The sequence below is a fragment of the Pan paniscus genome, chromosome 1 (assembly GCF_029289425.2).
Source record: "Pan paniscus chromosome 1, NHGRI_mPanPan1-v2.0_pri, whole genome shotgun sequence".
Classification (NCBI taxonomy): Eukaryota; Metazoa; Chordata; class Mammalia; order Primates; family Hominidae; genus Pan; species Pan paniscus.
Window position 1 is genome coordinate 142,403,438 of NC_073249.2, and position 23,389 is coordinate 142,426,826.

General features: G+C 35.1%; 1 protein-coding gene across 3 annotated transcripts in view; it reads right to left on the reverse strand.

The window, feature by feature from the left end:
- SPATA1 (spermatogenesis associated 1) overlaps positions 1 to 23,389 on the reverse strand; it is a 106,763-nt gene that overhangs the window by 74,067 nt on the left and 9,307 nt on the right. For all 3 annotated transcript variants that reach the window (XR_008626440.2, XR_010110872.1, XM_003805281.6), the window contains exons 2-8: positions 22,582 to 22,754; positions 18,243 to 18,349; positions 16,350 to 16,467; positions 13,092 to 13,145; positions 12,765 to 12,996; positions 5,868 to 5,982; positions 5,076 to 5,133 (exon numbers count right to left, since the gene is read on the reverse strand). Coding sequence is in view for 1 of the 3 variants with exons in the window: in XM_003805281.6 (XP_003805329.4) it covers positions 5,076 to 5,133; positions 5,868 to 5,982; positions 12,765 to 12,996; positions 13,092 to 13,145; positions 16,350 to 16,467; positions 18,243 to 18,349; positions 22,582 to 22,683 (786 nt within the window). In the remaining 2 variants the exon portion in view is untranslated. The remainder of the gene's footprint in view (positions 1 to 5,075; positions 5,134 to 5,867; positions 5,983 to 12,764; positions 12,997 to 13,091; positions 13,146 to 16,349; positions 16,468 to 18,242; positions 18,350 to 22,581; positions 22,755 to 23,389) is intronic.

A 23,389-nucleotide genomic window follows, 5' to 3' on the forward strand; every position in this document is an offset into this window, starting at 1 on the left:
CCTGTCTCAAAACAAAACCAAAACCAAAACCAATAACCCCACAAGTGGCAGCATTGCTTGCGATCCCTCTGGGATCACCTTACAAGCCTTCTCTTGTTTAAGTCCCACTCAAAGTTGGCAGGCTTCTGATTCAGTTGGTTTAAATAAAAAATAGAGCAGCACATCCTAATGCAGTAAATCTCTCTACAAATTCCAAAAAAGGTCCACAAAGTGCTTTGTTTCATTCTCAATAGTAGCTGGGGCAAGGGGATACCTCAACATGTCGCAGACCATGGAGCTCCCTGAAATTTCTCTGAATTGATAGACTCCTAAATTTTCTTGCAGCTTATCTCCTACCCCCTAAGAAACATATGTCTTACCTAAGGTATCTAGATTATTTGGTATTTCCTGTTTATCAGGTCCAAGGGGATCATGATATGGTCAAGTTGCCTATAAACTAGATTACGACAAGGAGCCAGAATTGACACAGCCCTTAGGCAAAACAGTGAAGGTCTACTGCTATTCCTATTTGCTACTTTTGGTTTTCTCTGCTAATTGAGATGAAGAAAAAAGCATTTTCCAGATTAAGAATGGCATAATAGGAGCATCAGGCTGTAATAATTTGTTCTAATAAAGAGACGATGTAAGGAGTAGCAGCTACAATTGTCACCACTTGACACTAAGGCCCATTAATCTTCTCCACAGACCAACTAGGTGAGTTGAATGTGGCTATGACAGGAATAACCTTTTCTGCCATTTTCAAGTTTTGATCATGGCACAAAACCCACAATTCCTCCAGGAGGTTGGTAATGCTTTGGTTTACTATTTTGGTAATGAATAGGCCATTCCATCGTATTTCACTTGGCCCTCTCTACTATAACATTCCTTATTGCCCATGCTGCAAGCATCAGGGAGGCAGTATGAGGATTCTGCCATTTGCTGAGTAAGTCCTTCAAAGTATGCATTCATGAATTAAGGGAATGGCTAAAGGGAGAATTTGCAAAGCCATTCAGCACACCAGAAGACTGATTTAGCTAAAACTTCACTTATTATCTGACCCCTCTAAACCTCCACCCTATTGGTGGAACACAGAGTTATTCAGGTCCCCAACGATCAGAATCACATCAAAGCCATTGCCATGAATCCTGAAAAGTATGGGTACCTCCCTTTCTCCATTGTAGTCATCTGGGTAAACAACCTCTCATCCCCTTAAGGAAGGTAAAGGAAATTTAGGAAGGTAAGGAAATTTAGTCCATATTTGTGGCTGAGTGACAGAGTTTTTCCTCAAGGATACCTGGCCTCCCCTTCACTCAGTAAGTTCTGGGTATGTAAACTGGCTAAGGTCTGGTAATTTAATAAGTGGATGTGAATCTTCATGTGGTTATTCAAGGTAGACGTCTATTTGTGAAGACTAAAAATAATTTTTGGTTTTACAGACCAATAGCTTACTGGTAGCTTCAGTAAGCTATCCAAAGCTTATCCAATAGCTTATCCAATAGCTTATCCACTTCAGTCTCAGGAACATCATGATTAGTCTTAGGGACACCTTGGCAATTAACTATTGTCAAGGATTTCTTAATCATACATCCTTATGATCACTCTGGTACTGTTTTCTCTTATATAGTAAAATGCTGTAAATTGGCTTCTTCGGGGATACTGTCATCTCTAAAGAAATCAAGTAGGCCGGGCGTGGTGGCTAACGCCTGTAATTTCAGCACTTTGGGAGGCCGATGCAGGTGGATCACGAGGTCAGGAGTCCAAGACCAGCCTGGCCAAGATGGTGAAACTCTGTCTCTACTAAAACTACAAAAATTAGCTGGGCGCAGTGGCAGGTGCCTATAATCCCAACTACTCGGAAGGCTGAGGCAGGAGAATCGCTTGAACCTGGGTGGCAGAGGTTGCAGTGAGCTGAGATGGTGTCACTGCACTCCAGCCTAGGCAATAGAGTGAGACTTCGTCTCAAAAAAAAAAAAAAAGAAAAAGAAAAAAGAAAAAACAAATCAAGTATAGTCCTATCTTCATTCCATGTGACACAAAACAGCCACTATAAGGTTTTTTAAAAGAATTCTGGGGTTGCCTTTCCAATATATTTCCCCAATGTCTGGTTAAAGAATTAAGTGGGCCGGGTGTGGTGACTCATGCCTGTAATCCTAGCACTTTGGGAGGCCGAGGCGGGCGGATCACGAGGTCAGGAGATCAAGACCATCCTGGCTAACACGGTGAAACACCGTCTGTACTAAAAATACAAAAAAATTAGCCGGGCGTGGTGGCGGGCACCTGTAGTCCCAACTACTCGGGAGGCTGAGGCAGGAGAATGGCATGAACCCGGGGGGCGGAGCTTGCAGTGAGCGGACATAGCGCCACTGCACTCCAGCCTGGGCGACAGAGCAAGACTCCGTCTCAAAAGAAAAAAAAGTGGATATAAATCTCCTCTTAACATTTTTATATCCCCAAGTCTTCGGATTTCTTGCTCTACTTTTTAACAAGAAATTCTTGGCATTCTAAATTTACTCAGTATGAACCACCATATTGTCCAGGTTTCTGTCAGCCTCACTCAATTTAGCAAAATGTTTTTTACCACTCACAGTTGCTGGAGCTAGCACATTAAATCCAGAATCTCTGATAAGTGTATCCATATTATTAAACTTGAGCCAATTTAAAGTTATATTCTTTCATTCCTGCTCTGAATCTATTTCCAATAATATTTTTCTAAGTTTCTACTAGCACGAATTAACAAAATATTGCAGTTCCTTTGCAATAACCAGTCTGAGATTCTCATTTGTAAAAGTTTTTGGCCCATGTCACACTTTCTGTACCAAATACTGAATCAGTTCAGTGCAGGTTTAAGCAGGAAGAAATGTAATAAAGGAAATTAAGTGTATCAGAAAGACTGGAGGAGCAGGTTCTAGGTCTGGTCTCCTAAAATGATGTTTCCATTAGTGAAATTACCATTGTTGAGGCCATCACCAGAACTACGCTGAAAGCAAGAAGCCATCATTATTATTGCCATTACAACTTCTCACACTCAGGAAGCTGGAGGAAAAAACACTTAATTCATAACAAAAATAGAAAGAAAGAGTAAAACTATTGTTATTCACAGATGACATGAATATGTACGTAGAAAGTCCTAAAGAATCTACAAAAAAAACCCTGATAGAACTAATTGAATTTAGCAAAATCTCAATAGATGAGTTCAATGTATAAAAATCAATTACATTTCTATAAACTAGCAACAATTAGAAAATAAAAATTTTAAAATACCATTCTATAGAAGCTTCAAAAATACCAAATATCTAAAAATAAATGTAATATTAAGATATAAGAGCAATACACTAAAACCACAGACACTGCTGAAAGAAACTAGTGACATAAATAGAGAAATATATTGTGTTCATAGATTAGAAGATTAAGTATAGTTAGGATGTAAGTTTTCCTCCCAAATTGATTGACAGATTCACGGTGATTTCACTCAAAATTCCAGTAGTCTTTTGGTAAGAAATTGACAAGCTGATTCTAAAATTTATATGAAAACACAAAGAATCTAGAATCACCAAAATGATCTTGAAAAAAAATTGACTTGGAAATCTTACGCTATCTGATAACAATAACTACTTATAAAGCCTCAGTAATGAAGATAATGTGGTATTGGCGTAAGGATTAAAAAAAATCATTGAGCAGAAAGGGAAGCTAGAAGTTGTCCTAGATCTTATAGAGTCAACTGAGTTTTGAATAATGCAATAGGAAAAATAAAGTCTTAACAAATGGTGTAGGAGGTGGGTATCTGAGGATCTCAACTGAACCACAACCACAACCTCATTCTGTACATAAAATTTTGAGATTCGTGGTTCTCTTCAAATTACCTCTATTTAACAAAAATTATCACTGAGAATGCAAGAGAAAGGAGGTCTTGATTGTCTGAGGAGAAAGTATGACAGAGTTGTCTAGAAGAATAGTAATGGACCAAGAAAATGTAGTATATTTGTTGGCACAATTAAAGACTCATTTGAAGTTTGTGATTTATTAACTATGGTTGGAATTTTGTCCAATGGATATGAAAGACATAACCGTGGAAGAATTAATGTAACTTTCTGTGTTTTCGTTTTCTCATCTGAAAATAGAGATAATAGTACCTCCACAAATAGTTGTTGAATTAAATGAATGAACATACATAAAGCATTTAGAATAGTGATTGGCTCAGTAAATGCTATCTAACTGGTTTTTGCTATGTTATTAGTAGTATTATTTAGGTAGGTAGTTATTAAAATGGTTAAGACTGAACTCTGAAGCCAGTCTACACTATTTAGGATCTAAGCCCAGCTCTAGTACTTACTAACTATATAATATCACCTGGGAAAGCCATGGAACCTCTCTGTGCCTCAGTTTCCTCATCTGTAAAAGGGGAATGATAACCATAACCTACCTCATGGAGTTTCCTTTATGGGGATTAAATGAGTCAGTATGTGTAAAATACTTAGAATAATGCCTGGTAGTTGATACTCATTGATAGCTATTATTTAAATTAGTATTGTTATCATTCTTAAGACTGTCCTAAATTCATCCTGCAAATATGTGCAAAATTCTCCTAGTCTTTCCATCATTTCTTGAGAATAAACTGGTAATGTGAATAGTGTTCATTAACTCGTTTAAACCAGTGCAATTCAAATTGGGTAACATATCCAAGGTCACACAGCTAGTAACTATAACATAAACAATTTACTACTATACTGCTTCTTAACACACTATATAATTCTGTTCTAAAGAGACAAGTTAATCAAGTACAGGTATTAGTATATTAAATTACAAATTAGCTATGAAAGCTGCTAGTTAAGTATAGTTTGATGTACCTTTAAAACTAGTAATAAAATTTGAGAAGATAATCCAAAAAGATGTTGGTGGATAACTTTTCCCCCTTCTCATTTGGGCATATTGTTACCTTATTTATAAAAACAGAAAAATTGGACTACTATTGATTATGTTGATATTAGAAGTATGTTTCTGGAAAACTTAGACATTTTAATCTGCAGTTTCAGTTTAATCTTAGTAAAAATATTATGATGTTGCAATACCATGTTTAAACAAAAAATTTTAAATAGTACCTGATTGTCCTGTCTTCTACTGATAGCTGTATCATCTTCATTGTCCCAAAGACACTGACTTAAAGGAAATGACAGGTTTGAAAGTCATTAAAACATGATCCCATGAATATTAGCTTTTCATATTTTATGTATTTTATTTGATGCTCTGTAAACACAAATATTGAAAATTTTCAAAGTCAGCCTGAGACCATTATCATATGTTCTTTCAGACTCATTAGTAATCCATGTAAAGCTACATTTAGTATGAGTAATAAAATCATATTTTATTATATTATAGCTAAATTCTAGTTCAATATCTATAGCAAGATAAAATTACTTGAAATTTTAGAAACATATTTGTTTATTGTTCTTTTGTGAATAACTGTTTATAAAAACCCTTAATTTCAAAAGACTGTGTAAAACTCATCTAAGTACTATAATTTTGAATGAAATGATACCAGTGTGAAAATCAAGCATATTGATTAGTTTACCTATAACCAAGAACTTAAGAGAGGCAGGATAATTAGTTCTAATGAAGGGAAACAAAGACAGAAATTTTTCTGTCATCAAGTTGTCCCAATGATAAAAGTACTACAATAGAAATAAATTTAAGTTATGAATTATCCCTTATTATCTTGGAGAGGAATGTTAGCAAAAAACAGTAAAGATCTGAATCAAGGTAATTTTAATTAAAATATCACTAATTTCACTCATATCTTTAAGTAGAAGTCTTTATAACAATACTCTGAATATCTTACTCTTTTTCTTATTGTTTAGATTATGGCATGTGGAATCAGCATCTATACTAATTACCTTTTTTTAGTGCCAAAGCAATCATTATTTGAATCTTCCAATGATCCTGGCAACTCAGAATTTCCAATTTGATTTTTTGCAATTTGGCTTTTTTCTGCAGTGGCTCTTCCCCCAGCTGATGTTGATGGTCATCCATGGCAAATAAAGTTCAGAATGTTAGGAAAATAGTAAAATAAACTTTTGTTTTTATACATGTACACTATAATCTTATCCTAGATTTCAGAATCCCCATGAACTTTCCTATATAGATATAAGTCAATAGTTTCCAAAGTGAATTTCATGAAATATTTGTTTATGTGAAAAGAAAATTATTTGGTTAATTCAGCTTGGGAAATGTTGAATTAAGCAACATCAAACAGCAACACAACCCCCTACACACACATTCACTCCTATTAAAGGGTTTGTCTCCATGTACAACTAAATCTGCAAGAGCGGGGTAGGTAAGTTGGGGGTTTCCTGAAATATAATTTTTTTTTTTTTTGAGATAGAGACTTGCTCTGTCGCCCAGGCTGGAGTGCAGTGGTGCAATCTCAGTTCACTGTAGCCTCTGCCTCCCAGGTTCAAGCGATTCTCCTGCCTCAGCCTCCCAAGTAGCTGGGATTACAGGCATGTGCTACCACGCCCAGTGAATTTTTATATTTTTAGTATAGACAGGGTTTCACCAGGTTGGCAAGGCTTGTCTTGAACTCCTGACCTCAGGTGATATGCCCACCTTGGCCTCCCAAGGTGCTGAAATTACAGGCATAAGCCACCGCGTTCGGCCTTAATTGTCTTTACAAACCGTTTGCCAAAGCAGTTGTTGAAACAGTGCTCTGAGGAACCTTCTCTGGAAAATGCTGGTATAAATACAGAACATAAAATGTCATTTTTTATTTCACATACATTTTCATTGATAAAATCTCCCTTCATTTTAACAAAATTTCTCAATATAGGAAAACTAAACAATCCATCTTTGAAATATTAACACTAATGTTCCACATGGTCTATATAAACAAAAGACACACGAACCTGGCAGTATTAATTCAGATTTTTTCCCTTGGAGAAATCAATTTTTTTAATTCATAAAACAATAAGTGATCCAAATTAATATTTGAAAAGTCATTTTACAAGAGTTGTTGCTGGACATGGTGGCTTATGCCTGTAAACCCAGCACTGTGGGAGGCTGGGCAGGAGGATAGCTTGAGCCCAGTAGTTCAAGACCAGCCTGGGCAATATCTCTACAAAAATAAAATAAATTAGCCAGGCATGGTGGTGCATGCCTGTGTTCCCAGCTACTTGGGAGACTGGGGTGGGAGGATGTCTTGATCCTGGAAGGTTGAGGCTGTAGTGAGCCATGCTCACACTGCTGTTCTCCAGCCTGGGCATCAGAGCAAGACCCTGTCTCAAAAAAAAAAAAAGACTTGCCAAAATATTGTGCAACCTGGAGCCCATACTGATTTTTGTTTGGCTGCTACAATTTATTTCCCACCTGGTATTGAAATTGTCACTTAAGAACAACAAACAGAGGCTGGGTGTGGCGGCTCATGTCTGTAATCCCAGGACTTTGGGAGGCCGAGGCGGGTGGATCACTTAAGGTCAGAAGTTCGAGATCAGCCTGGCCAACATGGTAAAACCCTGTCTCTACTAAAAATATAAAAATTAGCCAGGTGTGGTGGCACGTGCCTGTAATCCCAGCTACTTGGGAGGCTGGGGCAGGAGAATAGCTTGAATCCAGGAGGCAGACACTGCAGTGAGCCGAGATTGTGCCACTGCTGGAGAGAGACCCTGTCTCAAACAAAACAAGGCAAAACAAAACAAAAAAACAGATTGTCTAAAAGATCTATATAATGCAAAATGAATAAAAAATGGACATACCAGCTGTGTAAAAGCTAATAGTAAACTACAACTCTCCCTACCCACCCATAAAAAGAAACAATAATGTAGAACTCAGTGTTTTGAGAACTCCAACAAATATATGTTTAAAATATGATAGAGCACAGAAAAGGGAGTGATAACTGTGAAACTAAGTTTTGAACTATGAGCTGTTTGGTGGCAAATAAGGGAGTAGGAGGAATTTAAGCAAAGAATACGGTATGTACAAGGAGCAGAATACTAATAATGTGTGGAGCATTTTTATCCATAATGAAAAGTTCAGTATGATTCTAGCGCAGTGTTATAAAGCATGGGCTTTAGTCAAACACAAAAGAGCTCAAGTCCTGGCATGGTCATAACATGTATGACTTCAGGTAAGTTATTTCTCTAACTTCTCTTTCCTTATCTCTAAAATGGCATAATGCATGTAAAGTACCTAGCACACTGTCCAATCCTGAGAAGTTTCTTGACTTTAAGTTCTGATTTATATCCCATTGCCATTTTCCTAGTCCCTAAGTCTATTTTCCATCTTGTCACCTAAGCTGTTTTTCTAGAACTAAAATCCAATCATGCCAAGTTAAAAACTTCAGATTGCTTCCCATTACCTACTAAACTCTTCAGCTTTGCAAGCAAGGCTCTTGTAGTTCAAGTCGCTACCTACCTCTCCAGAAGTACCAGTTCATAGTACTTCTCTCCCTCCCTTTCCTAACCTCATACTATTAAATAGTAGTATTACTACTAATAATAATAGATAAAAATTACTGAACTAACCCCAACATTAAGTAAATCCTGAAAGCTTCATTCATATCACGATCTCTGAGAAGGAGGCCTTCTGGAGATAGGTACTAAACGATCTGCATGGCCATACACCGTAGCCCTGGATTTGAAGAGCTCTCTATGCTACCTCAAGAAGCTTAGGCTCGGCCAGGCGCGGTGGCTCATGACTGCAATCCTAGCACTTTGGGAGGCCGAGGTGGGTGGACTGCCTGTCCCAGGCGGGCGGATTGCCTGAGCTCAGGAGTTTGAGACTGGCCTGGGCAACACGGTGAAACCTCGTCTCTACTAAAACACAAAAAAATTAGCCGGGCATGGCTGCGTGTGCCTGTAGTCCCAGCTACTCTGGAGGCTGAGGCAGGAGAATTGCCTGAACCCAGGAGGCGGAAGTTGCAGTGAGGCGAGATTGTGCCACTGCACTCCAGCCTGGGTGACAGAGCGAGACTCGGTCTCCAAAAAAAAAAAAAAAAAAAAAAAGAGTTTAGGCTTCAGCCGGGCGCAGTCACTCATGCCTGTAATCCCTACACTTTGGGAGGCCGAGGCGGGTGGATCACCTGAGGTCAGGAGTCCGTCTCTACTAAACATACAAAAATTAGCTGGGTGTGGTGGCAGGCACCTGTAATTCCAGCTATCGGAAGGCTGAGGAGAATTGCTGGAACCCGGGAGGCGGAGGTTGCAGTGAGCCGAGATCGCACCACTGCACTCCAGCCTGGCAACAGAGCGAGACTCCGTCTCAAAAAAAAAAAAAAAAAAAGGCATATTACCTGCATTCTTCCCAAACTTTATTATTTATTATAAATTTATTCTCTAAAATGTCACGTTTCAGAAGGGATAGCATCTGTTATCATTTTTGTACCATTACAGTTACTAAGAACACAGTAATTGATTATATATTATTTACTCATTGATGTTAAGACAGTTATTAATTTTCAACAAATATTTATTCAGGACTCCAGTGGTCTAGGCACTGTGTTTGACTCTGAGTAAGTAGCAATAAATCCTTGTCCTAAAAAGATTTTATAATATTTATAAAAATTTTTAAAAACTGGATTTCTTTCCAACAAAATAACAAACCACAGAGGAAATAAAAGTTCAAACCAAAACTATCGAAAATAATTACTTATATTTGTTTGTGTGGTGATTTACAGATACAAAGCAGTTTCACATATGATATCCAATTTTGAACCTCACAATAAAGAATAATAATATTGAATGGGAAATCACCCTGCCAGATATATAAAAAATATTAATGTCAGTACTAGTTCAGAAAATGGATAGAGTCTGAAAGTGGTCATGTATGTATAAGAATATATATATGTAAAAATATACATATAGTGTGGTAAAGGTGCCATTTGAAATCAGTGGGGAGGGAATGAATGATATTTTGGGATAACTGGAAATGCATTTGGAGGAAATCTATACTACCTCACTCTTTATTTTTTCCAAAATGTGGAGCAGAGAAACAAGGAGACAGAAAATATATGACATAATGGCAAGATTATGGTTCAACAGGAACTTTTAGACATTGCTGCTGGGTACTACCGCTTTGGAAAACACATGGATGTTGTTTAGTGAAGTTGAACATGTACATGAACATGAACAATGAACAATGCCAATTCTCTTGCACATGCACATTTAGGACTTGTGTACAAAAATGTACATAACAGGATATTTGTAATAGTCCCAAGCTGCAAACAAACCAAATGTCCATCAGCCATAGAATAGACAAATAAATTGTAATGTAAATAAATTGTATGAGTATAAAATGGAATAGCACAACAATGAAAATAAATAGGTATGGTTGACTCTTACAATGTTGAGTAAGAGAAGCGAGTCCAAAATGATATACATAAATAAAATTCAAAACAGACATAACTAAACTATATTATCAGGGATATATATCTCAGTTGTAGAACTACAAGGAATTCCTATGATCAAAGGAATCATAGAGTAAAAAGACAAACCACAAATTAAAGTTAAGAAAATAATTCAAAATAAGTACTACTACCAGCAATAAAGAGAAACATTACATGATATAGGGGTCAGTTTATCAAGAAGACATAATAATCCTAAATGTGCATGCACCTAATAACAGAGCTTCAAAATACAGAAAGCAAAAGTAAAGCAAGAAAACAATTACCACAAATATCAAAGTAGTAGTTATCTCTACTGGAGAAGGAAGAAGTGTGACCAGAGAAAAACATACAAGGTTTATAAGGTTGTTACCTTAGAAACAGCAGTTAAATTTCTAAAAATAATAATAGGACAAATGCATGAAACTGCATTTAGAAAAATGTTGCTCTGGCCTGGAGCGGTGGCTCACGCCTGTAATCCTAGCACTTTGAGAGGCCAAGGTGGGTGGATTACCTGAGGTCAGGAGTTCGAGACCACCCTGGCCAACATGGTGGCCTCTACTAAACCTGCCTCTACTAAAAATACAAAAATTAGCTGGACATGGTGGTGTGCACCTGTAGTCCCAGGTACTTAGGGAGGCTGAGGCAGGAGATTTGCTTGAACCTGGGAGGCAGAGGCTGCAGTGAGCCGAGATTGTGCCACTGCACTCCAGCCTGGGCAACAGAGCGAGACTCCATCTCAAAAAGAAAAAAAAAAAATGTTGCTCATTGCACTATACATGATAGCAAAAACATTAATAAAGGGTTGGGGAAGTAAATTATGACACAGGGAATTCTATAATGACACAGATCTATATTTATTAATATGAAATGTTTATATTTTAATATAAGAGGCTTTAAGAGTCTGTATGTGTCTTCATTTCTGATAAGTAAAAATATATATTATTTATATATAAGAACTAAAAAATAATAACTGGAAGAATATACATCAGAATTCTAAGTAGTAGTAATCTCTGAGTAGTAAAATTATTGTCAGTCTTTATTTTCTTCTTTACATTTATTAGTAAAAGTATACTTTATACTTATTTTCTTCCTAATACTTACTGATGTTTCTAGAACTTTTAAAAATGAGCACACACTGGCCTCTCATTTAAAGCATATAAATAAAGCTGACTACAGTCCAAGAATCAATAGGAAAAAAATTAGTTTAACTTTTAACTTTTTTACCATATTACATTAAAAAATAAACTGTGAAGGAAAAGCAGATATACTAAACATTTACAAATGAAATGCATCCCCCAGATGTTGACTAAAGACAACATCTATTAAAGCTGTAGAATATAGTAGTTCTTAATCAGTTACATTTCTTGTATTCTAAATTTATTCTAAACCCAACAATGTTCCAAAGTTAGTACCTGCTTTCATCTTAGGTGCATTTAATATTTACTGTTTATTACTTGACACCCATTAGATGCTCAGTGAGTTTAATTTTTATTTAAACATTTTAAATTACCTATCTTTTTTTCCTATTGATTCTTAGACTGTAGTTAGCTTTATTTATGTATTTATGAGTTTAATTTTTATTTAAACATTTTAAATTACCTATCTTTTTTTTTTTTTTTTTTTTTGAGACAAAGTCTTGCTCTGTCACCCAGACTGGAGGGTGATGGTGCCATCTCAGCTGACTGCAACCTCCCCGTCCCTGGCTCAAGCAATCCTCCCGCTTCAGTCTCCTGAGTAGCTGGGACTATAGGCATGTGCCACCAGACCTGGCTAACTTTTGTGTTTTTTCATAGAGACAGGGTCTTGCCATGTTGCCCAAGCTGGTCTCAAACTCCTGGGCTCAAATGATCCACCCACCTTGGCCTCTTAAAGTGCTTATTACAGATATAAGCCACCACTCCTGGCCCCTATCACTTTTGAAGAATCGAGTTATTAGTAATTATTAGTAAATTGATAGGTGTAATCAGATAAAAATTTTAAAATTCTCTGAAATACGTATGTTCCCCAACATTAAAGTTTTTTTGTTGTTGTTGTCTGTCTTGGTTTGATACTGTTTTCCTGATCCTTCTGGTCTCTGAGTAATACCAAAGTTTTATGCAGTCACCTTTCCTTTCTCTTCCCCTGTAGCTTTACTTTTATCTAAAACTATTCTATTAAAAAAGAAGTAAAGGTGGTAATGTTCATAGTGCTGTAACTATTTTGATTTTGTTTTTATTTTAACATAGTACTTAAATTGTTTTCTTTTCCTCCCATCTGGCAAAAATATTTCTTTAGAAATCCCCAAGTGGAATTGTAGCTTTCTTTTTAAACTGCCTATATTTGTAAGGCTAGGTTTGCTCAGGGTTTGCTTACAGACTTGACTGCTAAAATGTACTATAATAGCCTCTTTCTTTTTCCCATTCCAGTTTAAAATCACCTTCTTCCTGATTCTTGTTAGGAAGCTCTTTCAAAGTGTTTTCTAACAAACTGGGATCTCTTCCAAGTTCCTCCTTGAACAAAGTTACACTAATTGGTCTGTGGATTGTTCCATCAGCCTCATTAACACCATTATTAGTCTGCCGCTCATCTAAAATAACTGTTGATGATGGTGAATAAACATTTCCTAAATGGTCCATTACAGGAAGCAAATATAATTCTGGTTGAAGAGCCTAAAACATATAGGAAATTTTAAAAGTTAGTTTGCAATTAAAAGCAGTGCTCTAAGTTAAAAATTAGCATAAGTTTAAAATGTCACATTACATACATATGGAGGAGCAAATGATTTGAGTTTCAGTTCTGATTCTTGCTTTTCCTTCACCTAGAAATAAGTAATGAGAAAAAAATTAAAGCTTTTGCTACATTTTTTTCAATTATTTTTACCTCTACTTTTTTTGCAGAAGGCATGTATTTGTGGCAAATATAAAAATCAAATTTAAAAGCTATGGCTAGATTCTAGAAATGTAGAATATAATGTTACTTTTATTCACTGTATCAAACATAATAGAAATTCTATTCATTTATTAATAATAACTATGCCTATCACTTAAATGGACTTACTATGTCCCTGGCACTATTTTAAGTGCTTTACACTTAGTAAAGATTGTATACCTAGGAAATTTCCAAGTTGGGATTCAAAACCAGGTCATCTGACCCCAGAGTCCAACTTAGTAAACTTTATTTTATTTCCTACATGTTCAACCCATAGAGTTCATTTGTTATTTATCTATTTATTTAACAAATATTGGGGGACTGGGCGTGGTGACTCACGCCTGTAATCTCAGCACTTTGGGAGGCCAAGTTGGGCAGATTACTTGAGGTCAGGAGTTCAAGGCCAGCCTGGCCAACATGGTGAAACCCCATCTCTACTAAAAATACAAAAATTAGCCAGGTGTGGTGGCTCCCCCAGCTACTCGGGAGGCTGAGGCAGGAGAATCGCTTGAACCTGGGAGGTGGAGGCTGCAGTGAGCTGAGAGTGCACCACTGCACTCCAGCCTGGGCAACAGAGGGAGACTCTGTCTCAAAAACAAAACAAAACAAAACAAAAAACAAAACAAAACAAAACACAAATACTGAGGGCATACTATCTGTCAGGCAGTGTTCTACATGGTATGGATACAATGATAAATAAGGCAAAATCTCTGCTTTCATGGAGGTTATATTCTACTTGGGAAAGCAGATATTAAATAAATAAATAAACTCAATTTAGGATGGTGATACATGTTTTATGAAAAGAAAACAGAGTGATGTAATAAAGAGTAACTTGAAGAAAGGTCAGGGAAGGCCTGTTAGAAAAGATAATACTTGAGCTAAGTCCTGAATTATGAAAAGAAACAGCCAGCTATGTGAAAATCAGGGAGAAGTGATTTCTAGGCAAGTGCAAGGACCAAAAATCAGAAATGAGTCTGCCATATTTGAGAACCAAAGGAAGATTTTTTTTAGCTGAAGTATGAAACCAAGGAGAAAATGGTCATAGATAAAATTTGAGAGGCAGCTTGTTCCTTAGGCCCTTATTATCTCTTGCCTGAACCACTGTAAAACTTTCTTACTGAAATTCCTGCCTCCTCACTTCAATCCATCCTTCTCAGTGAGGCCCAATTAATTTTACTGAAGGCTCTAATCATGTCACTCTTAGTCAAAAACTCATGGTTTCATGAAAAAATCCAAACTACTAATCTGGCATTCAAGACCTTCAACAAACGACTTTACAACTTGCTCTCCACTATTTCCTTTCATGTAGTCAATGCTCCATTAAAAAAATGTACCATTTATTATTTCTGAGTTGTCTGCATTTCTACTTCTGTGCTTAACCTATTTTCTCTGCTCAGAAAGCTTTTCTCACCTTTCATCTTTGCAAGAACAAATATTTTTCTTTTAGGATCCAAATTGAAATAATGCTTCTTTCTCAAAGTTTTCTACTTCCCCTCTTCCCCTGCTGGAAGTAATCTCCTTTTCTTTTGAATATATAAAATATGATATTTTATTTATTTATTTTATATATTTTAATCTTCATCACTACACTGAGCACTCTTTGAGGGCAAGATCTATATCTAGTTCTTTTTCTAGTTTTGTATATAGAAAAACATTAATAAATATCTGTTTAAAATAATAAAATATTAGAAGGATTTTAGAAATTGACCTAAATTACTTAGAAAGTCCCTTCCAATCTGGGATTCTATGACTGATATTTTGTACATTTACATACCATGAAAAGAACAAAAAATTATGAGGGTTGTTCATTTTCTTGCCTGCTTGAGGAAAGCTGACTTAATGATCAGTAAATTAATATTAATATGCCAAAAGTCATACCAAATAGAACTCTGATAACCAAAACCTCTTCAAATTTAACTACCGATCCCAAGAATCTCACACAGCAAATTATAGTAGTACTTTGGAAGAAAATGCCTATTTTTTCCATTATCATTCATGTTTTAATTTGTTCAGTGAACATTTAAACACCTCTAGTGCAAAGCACCTTGTTAGGCACTGGTTATAAATACAATGATGAATAAAATGAAGTCCCTCCCCACAAGGACCTATAATCTAATGGTAGAGTTAGATGTTAAGCAAATATTCACATAAACACATAATAATGATATAATCTGTTAATGAGAGTGAAATAAGAATATGCTGCATTTTAAAGAGTTTAAATATAGAAAATCTTGATTAAGGAAATAAAATTTATGTAGATATGAGAGACCAGAAACTTTGAGATCTGATGGCTTGTTAGATTTGAAACTTAAGCTAGGAATACTCTCTACTTAGAGTATCCCGCCCACTAAGTCATAGAAACCACAAATAGGAGTGTTCAGTAAATAATAGTTGACACCAGTCAGGCAAGGTGGCTCATGCTTGTAATCCCAGCACTTTGGGAGGCTGAGGCAGGGAGATCACCTGAAGTCAGGAGTTTGAGACCAGTCTGGCCAACATGGTGAAACTCTGTCTCTACTAAAAATACAAAACTTAGCCAGGCGTGGTGTCGCATGCCTGTAATCCCAGCTACTCGGGAGGCAGGAGAATTGCTTGAACCTGAGGGGTGGAGGTTGCAGTGAGCCAAGATCACACCACAGCACTCTAGCCAGGGTGACAGAGCAAGACTCCGTCTTGGAAAAAAAAAAAAAGTTGACACCAAAAAAATATGTTGGAGCCATATCATTTTCACATCAAATGAGTCTAGTTGTGGCACAAGCGATGAGAACCCCATTTTTTCCCAGAACTCAAGTACCTGTTTAAAACACTTAAAAACTTTCATTTAAATTCAAGAACTTATATGATCACATTTTAAATTGGTATTTCTTTGCTTTGCAAGGAAATTCACACACAAAACCCATCATTTTCATGCCCAATAACATGCCTATGCAACCTAACTTTGTTGATCTGTATGTTTAATGATATTTCAATTTCATTTTGATTGAGATTACATATCTAATAATATCTTAAGGAGCTGAGTTGATAAGCATTTAAGAAATGTAATTTGAGAAGGTATGGTCTTTCTCAATCAGAAAGAAAAAAAAAGAAAACTTACCACAGCTAAATTATTTCCAATGCATTTCAGAAATAAAAATTTTTCTGCAATAGCATCTTCACCCAGGAACTCACCAAGATGCTCCCTCAGGGCTCGTAAAGTAAGTTGAGGAGATACTCTGAAATATTATAAAATTGCCTTATAATATAAAATGAAATAGATTTTATATTATTTATAATATATAATATATATAATATATAATATATAATATATATAATATATATATTATTTATAATATAAAAGTTATATGATTCAATAACTTTAGTCAGCTATCTCAAACACAAAGGTTGATTTAACGTGTCAGATATAGCTTAACATATTATGTTTCCACATTGCCGGCATTTTGTAGGTCTTCCATAAATAGCTCTTAAAATAAATAATTAAAAGTCTGCCTTTAAAATTATGCAAATAAACACTGTTTATAAATGTTTTGTACTGAAAAGGAAAACAACTGTCTCTTTGCTAATTTACTTCCAAATTTTATTGTTAAAATTTGCTGTGGAATAGATGTACTTTTATACATACAGCAATTAATGATTTAGCCACAGATATTTATTTTGGAAGTTTGGCAGGAGTAGCTAGTGCTTAAAAATTTTTTAAATAATCTAACATTGTCAGAGTACACATCTTTGCTTATTAGGGATACTTTGTTCCTGAATATCTAAAATTTAAAGCCATCACTTACGCTATCATCTGAGTTCTTGTTTTTCTGGGACCTTATGAGAAATATTAGGTAATTCATTCAATCAACACATATTTATTGAGCATCTACTATGTGTCAGACATTGTTCCAAGGGATGTGAATATGGCAGTCAACAAAAGAAAAATCTCTGCCCTCATGGACTTTACATATAATCTAGTGGTGGGATAGAAAAATTAATGAAGTAAATAAGTAAAAAAATGTAATTCATAAGACACTACTAAGTACCACAGAGAAAAATAAGGCAGGGAAGGGAGAAAGGGACTGTATGAATGATTTAAAATACAGTGATTAGAGAATATCCACACAAAAAGGTAATATGTGAGTAAAGACCTGAAGGAGATGGGAGAGCATATGGTTAGGGCAGAAAACTCATTCTAGACAAAAGGAACAGAAAGTACAAGGGTCCTGAGGTAGGGCTATGTGTTCCAGAACAGAAAGGAGGCTGATGTGGTTGAAGAAAGTGATGATGAAGATTAGAAAGAGAGGTACGCGTAAGGGGTAACAACAGGCAGTCAGATCACATAGTATTATGTGTCTTTTTGTGAATTTGAAAATACACATCTACATACATATAAACACATGTTCTTTGTTTATATTTTTAAACAGGTCAGAGAAAGAGGCGTTGTAGATATATTGCTTTAACTGCTATTCTCAGATCAGCAGTTTTCCCTCCCTCCCTCCCTTCCTTCCGTTCTTCTTTCCTTCCTTCCTTCCTTCCTCTTTCTCTCTCCCTCTTTCTTTTTCCCTCTTTCTCTGTCTCTTTTTTGTTTTTGGCAGAGTCTCACTCTGTTGCCCAGACTAGAGTGCAGTGCTGCAATCATGGCTCACTGCAGCCTTGACTTCTGGGCCTCAAAGCAATCCTCCCACCTTAGCCTCCTGAGTAGTTTAGCAGATTTTTAATTTTAGATAACTTCTCTCTTAATTCACTTTGTGTATAACCATAATAATACACAGGTTATATACTGTTTTCTGGGTGGTAGTATTATGGCCAAGTGAGCTATTCCTACAGAACTGATTTAATTGTTACATAGCACTATATATTGATAGTATTCATTAAGTTAGGAAATGGATCTATCACGTGGACAAAATATTTTTTCACTTATAGTTTTTAAATTTCCAAAAAGCATTTTTCTCTGAAGAAAACAGATTCTTCTCTCAGGCATATTGTTACATGACTACACAACACTTGCCTTAGAAATCCAGCTGAAATGAATTTGTTAACAACTTCTGTTGAAATGGTATTTAGCTTATAGTTCCATGATCCTTCAGGGACATAAAAAACATGAAGTTCCACCAACTGAACAAATTGAGAAGAACATCGGTTAAAATATTTTTAAAGTGAAAAAAAATCAATTGATGTCCTATAGCATTAAGTTTAATAAACACAATAGAAAAAAAACATGGAATACATACATCCCTCTGAACAAACAAAAACCAAAATGAACTAAAAATTTGTTCTTAAGTTGGCCACTTGGCACTTGGAGTACATTTTCCCTTGGCAACAATGTTATAGATGTGGCTATGAGATTAGCTCAACATCTTTGGCATATGGTGTTTTTTCTGTGGCCTGCAGTAAGAATCCTAGGGCACCAAGACTAGTTTTCTTAACATCAACTTTACCTCACCTCACTCCCCACCTACTCAGTTCCATTGGGGTGAACCTGTGGAATCTTTATCCTTTGTATATTTTCTCCCTATTACAGTTCTGATGATTGCTAGCCCTCAGCACCTGCAAAAAGTTCAATACTGTGGTTTGGGGAATGTACTTATTCCCCAGAATTCCAGGAAGAACCTATTCCTGACCAATGAGAAAGAAATGATTGTTCTTACATTGGGCATGTCTATGCTTCTATGTAACTATCCACTTTTCCACTGATGTTTTGTTATGACCTTGATTAGAATCCTTCTATTTAGAAGAATATTTATATAACCACAACAGAAACAATGATTGCAAATATAGTCTTATCTTTTAGTCAAATTAAGTTTGATACTCCCTGCATATTAAATGTCAAAGCATTTAAATGAATATTCTCGAATGCAATATTAAATATCTGAGAAACCTTTAAAAGTTTGAATATGACCTACTGTTAATATTAGTAATTTCATAGGAGATAAAAATAGTTCCTGAGCATAAGGTTTTCTTCAAGTTGTTTTTATAAATCAAGAAAATTACTTCTATGCTTTTGATGATTATTAACTAACAATTTAAAATGTCTGTATAGATCTGACAGTGAAGTTTTCTATATGTTGCATTTTGAACACTAGAGCACTTAAAAGATTAACCCCTAGCTATACTATTAAATATTTGCAAAACCTTAAGAAATTTGAAGTAAATATGACCTTATCTTTATATAAATGTATTAATATTTTACAGGAGGAAACTATTTCTTGAACTAAATATTTATATATATGCTTCTTAAAAAAGACATTTTAATGGCTTTTTTCCAGAACAACAAAGTAGTTGAAAAAATATTGAAAAATTTTAAAGTACATATTAAATCTGACAATATTATTTTAAGGTTAAATATTCTATTTACACTCAAACCCTAATTTATTATAATCTTACCTTCCTGACTTTAATGGAAGCTACTCATCAATAACATTTTCATTAAAACCATTAGCTATTTTAAAAATACATTACAAGTTATGGCACATACTTTTTCTTTTGTCCCAAGTTTCAAAATGATTAGAGATGGCACTGTTGGATCCTGTCTCTATTTAAAATATGGATATCTTGTTCATCATGGATTTTTTTTGCATTAATTTTACTAAAAAAATTTTTTGGTAGCCCCTTAAATTTTTCATCTGTGGCAAGTACCTGATTTGCCTCAGACTAGTCCTGGCTCTGTGAGAAATATAGCCAATAAACAATAAATACTGACTTCTAAGAAGTACAATTTTTAAAATTTTTTAAAAATTAAAAAACAATAAACATAAAACACTAATAGGTAACATACTATATTATAAAGTGGTAATTGCTAGGAAAAATAATAAGTAGGGCAGGGTAAAGAAGAATGGGAAGATATGGGATGGAGAAGTTTTCAGTTTTAAATAGTCAGGGTAGGTCTCATGGAAAAGGTGAGATCTGAGTAAAGACCTAAGGGAAAAGAAGGAATTAGCCAAGTGAAGATCTAGAGGGAAAGAGTTCCAGAAAGAGATAAAATAAAGGTATTAAGGTGAGAGCATGCCAGTATGATTGAAGCAGAGAGAGTAGGGGAGAGAGTAGAAGATAAGTTCAGAAAAATAAGGAGGTAGAGGGGAAACATACAGCACCTTCTGGGCCATTTTCACCTACAAAATGGGAAGCTAATGCATGGTTTTAAGAGAAACATTAAGATCTGACATATATTTTTATTTAATATGAAAAATTTTAAACATACATATAAATAAAAAGAGTAATTCTCTCCCTCTGAATAAAATATTCAAAGTAAATAGGACATCATGACACTATATCCCTAAATTATTTGGCATCCATATTCTAAAAATAAGGACCTCTGTAACATAATCACAATTTCATTTTCACATCTAAAAAAATTAAAATTCCTTAATGTCAATTAATAACCAGTCCATATTTAAATTTTCCCAATTGTCCTCAAAATATTTTCTTAATCTGGAATTCAAACAAGGATCACACAATGCATTTGGTTGTTACGTTTTTTAAAACTTTCATCTTGAAGAGTTCCCAAACCTATTTTTTTGCTTTTTATTTTTAACATGGCATTGACTTTTTAAAAGATATTGGGTCAGTTGTCTTATAGAATGTTCTACATTCTGAATATACTTCATTATCTCTAAGGTGTCATTTAACTTGTTTCTCCAACCTCTTATCTCCTGTAAACAGTTAACTATATAGCCTTCAAGTGACACAGGTTACTACTTGGGGCAATAATATTTCATAAGTGGTGTCCTGTATTTTATATTGCATTATATCAGGATATACATAATGCTTTACTTAATTAGTTGAGTGATGGGAATCATAGCTAGAACAGACTATAAGAGGCAAGAAAAGAGAACTTGTTATGAAGCTACTGGAATAATTACAGTCTGAGACAATGGTGACTCACGTGCTAGCAGTAAAGGTTATTAAAAAGTAGTCAGATTTTGTATATATTTAAAAGCTGGAGTCAATCCCTTGGAAGTGGAGTTTAAGAGTCAAGTAGAAGAGTCAGAGTCAATCTATTGGAAGTAGAGTTTGAAAGAAGAGTCAAGTTGAAGAGTCAGAGTCAATCTATTGGAAGTGGAGTTTGAAAGAAGAGTCAAGTAGAAGACTCAAGCATGCAAGAAGAATCAAGTATAACTCCAAGGCATTTGGCCTCAGATACTGAAAGGATAGATTTGACATCACCTGAGATGGCAAAAGTCATGGGTAGTGCAAGTTTTAGGGAAGGGAAAAAAATCCAGTTTCAGACATATTAAGATGAGATATCTATTGGCCATCCAAGTGGCGATGTCAGTTAGTCAGTTGAATATAGGCCTACGTGAATCTGGAATTTGGGAAAGAGGACTGAGATGAGGCTATAAATTTGGAAATCCTTGGCATAAAGTTGGTATTTAAATCTGTTAGACTAGATGAGATCACCAAGGAATGAGCGCAGGTAGAGAAGAGAACAAAGAGCTGAACCCTGATGTATTCCAAAATTAAGAGGTCAGGAGGAAGATGAAGGCCCAGTAAAGATGACTGAGAATGAACAACCAGGGAGGTAAGAAGAAAACAAACATAATATGTATGCTAGAAGCCTAGCGAAGCCTATGTCAAGGAAGAGAAAGTGATTAATGGTGTCAACTGTTGTGCACACAGAGATCAAGAATGTTTAGGATAAGAATTAACCAACAGATTTAGTAATGAAAGGTGAATTTAATGAGAATAGTTTTGGTGGAATAATGGAGGTGAAATCTTGACCGCAGTTGGTTTAAGAGAAAATAGAGAGAAGGTATTGGGGGTCTGAGATGGTATGACATACTTGTTTAGAAGAGTGAAAGATTGAATTAATCAGTGGCAGATAGTAAGACTGCCCACCAGAAAAAGATTCCACTTGAAATTCATGGTCATGAATTTAAAGTGAGAATGGTACTTATGATGGTATACATTTTTTTTCTCTAGCCATGTTCAGCTGCTCAGGTGTAGGTACAGAATAGGTGGAGAAATGCATTAACCATGTTTGTCGTTTTGCCAAGCAGCACAATGAAGTGAGAGAGGGGCAAGGAGTCAAAAGTATGTGCAAAGGAGTGATCTTGACTGCTCTATGGAACTTAAGCTAGATATGGAGGGTACCAACCTCAATCATACAATTGAGAAATAGTGAAAAAGGTGATAGGATCAATGCATTGGGGATCCCAATATGCTTGGGGTAGAGGAAGTGAGCTAGAGACACGAGAAGTGTAATCAGGCAATGGGATACATGAAGTTGGGATCATGGTGGAGTCAATATCTAATACTTTATATAATCTATGTTTTTGCTTTTATAAAACTTTTCAAAAACAGTGATAAGCAGGTCTTTCTTATATTTTAGTATAAAAAGATTTTCTTACCTCTGATGAGGAAGGTCGACTTGGATTGAGTGACATATTCACTAATGTGTGAATGGGATAATTATCAATTGGAATTTTGTTTCTTTTTTTATCTTTCTTCATTTAAGTAGTACTAAATAAAAATTATAATAGTTTTTTTTGGCTTAAGATAGCATTCCACTCATTTCTGGTCTCTGATTTGTTCAAGAAATAAAAAGGAAAACACAAAAGCATTAAATAAACTAAAAATGAAAACTTAGAAATATATACAATCTTTATTATTCTAACTCAAAAGGACATATTACTAGTAAATAGGACTGTGTAATAAAATGAGCATAAATCTATACAACTAAGTAACATGACAAATTACATTATAATGGACTTGTGACCAGGACATATTTTACTATTCTAAATAATTCATCTTTTCTTGGTCAAAAATTAAGGTTAAATATATAGCATTTTACATGAAGTAGAAATACACGTTTGGAAGTAGAAAGGCAGAATTTATGATACTTGGTTAGTATCAACTACAAATTCTAAGAATGCCTAAAGTTTTAGTTAGCCTCTTGGCTAGTTAAAATGGCTATAGAATGATGAAAACTGTTATATCATATACATTTCTTCCTGGGCTTTGATGCCTCAATAATAAAAAACGTGAACAATCATTCCAGGTGAAAATGCCAGTCTTTAAATATATCAGGCTTCATTTGTGTATTATTTCCAGTGTTTTTCCTCAGGATTTATGGCAGTTTACAAGAATGTATGATACAATTAAAAATATATAATGTATATAAGAAAAACTAAAAAATAAGGTAGCTGAATTATTACT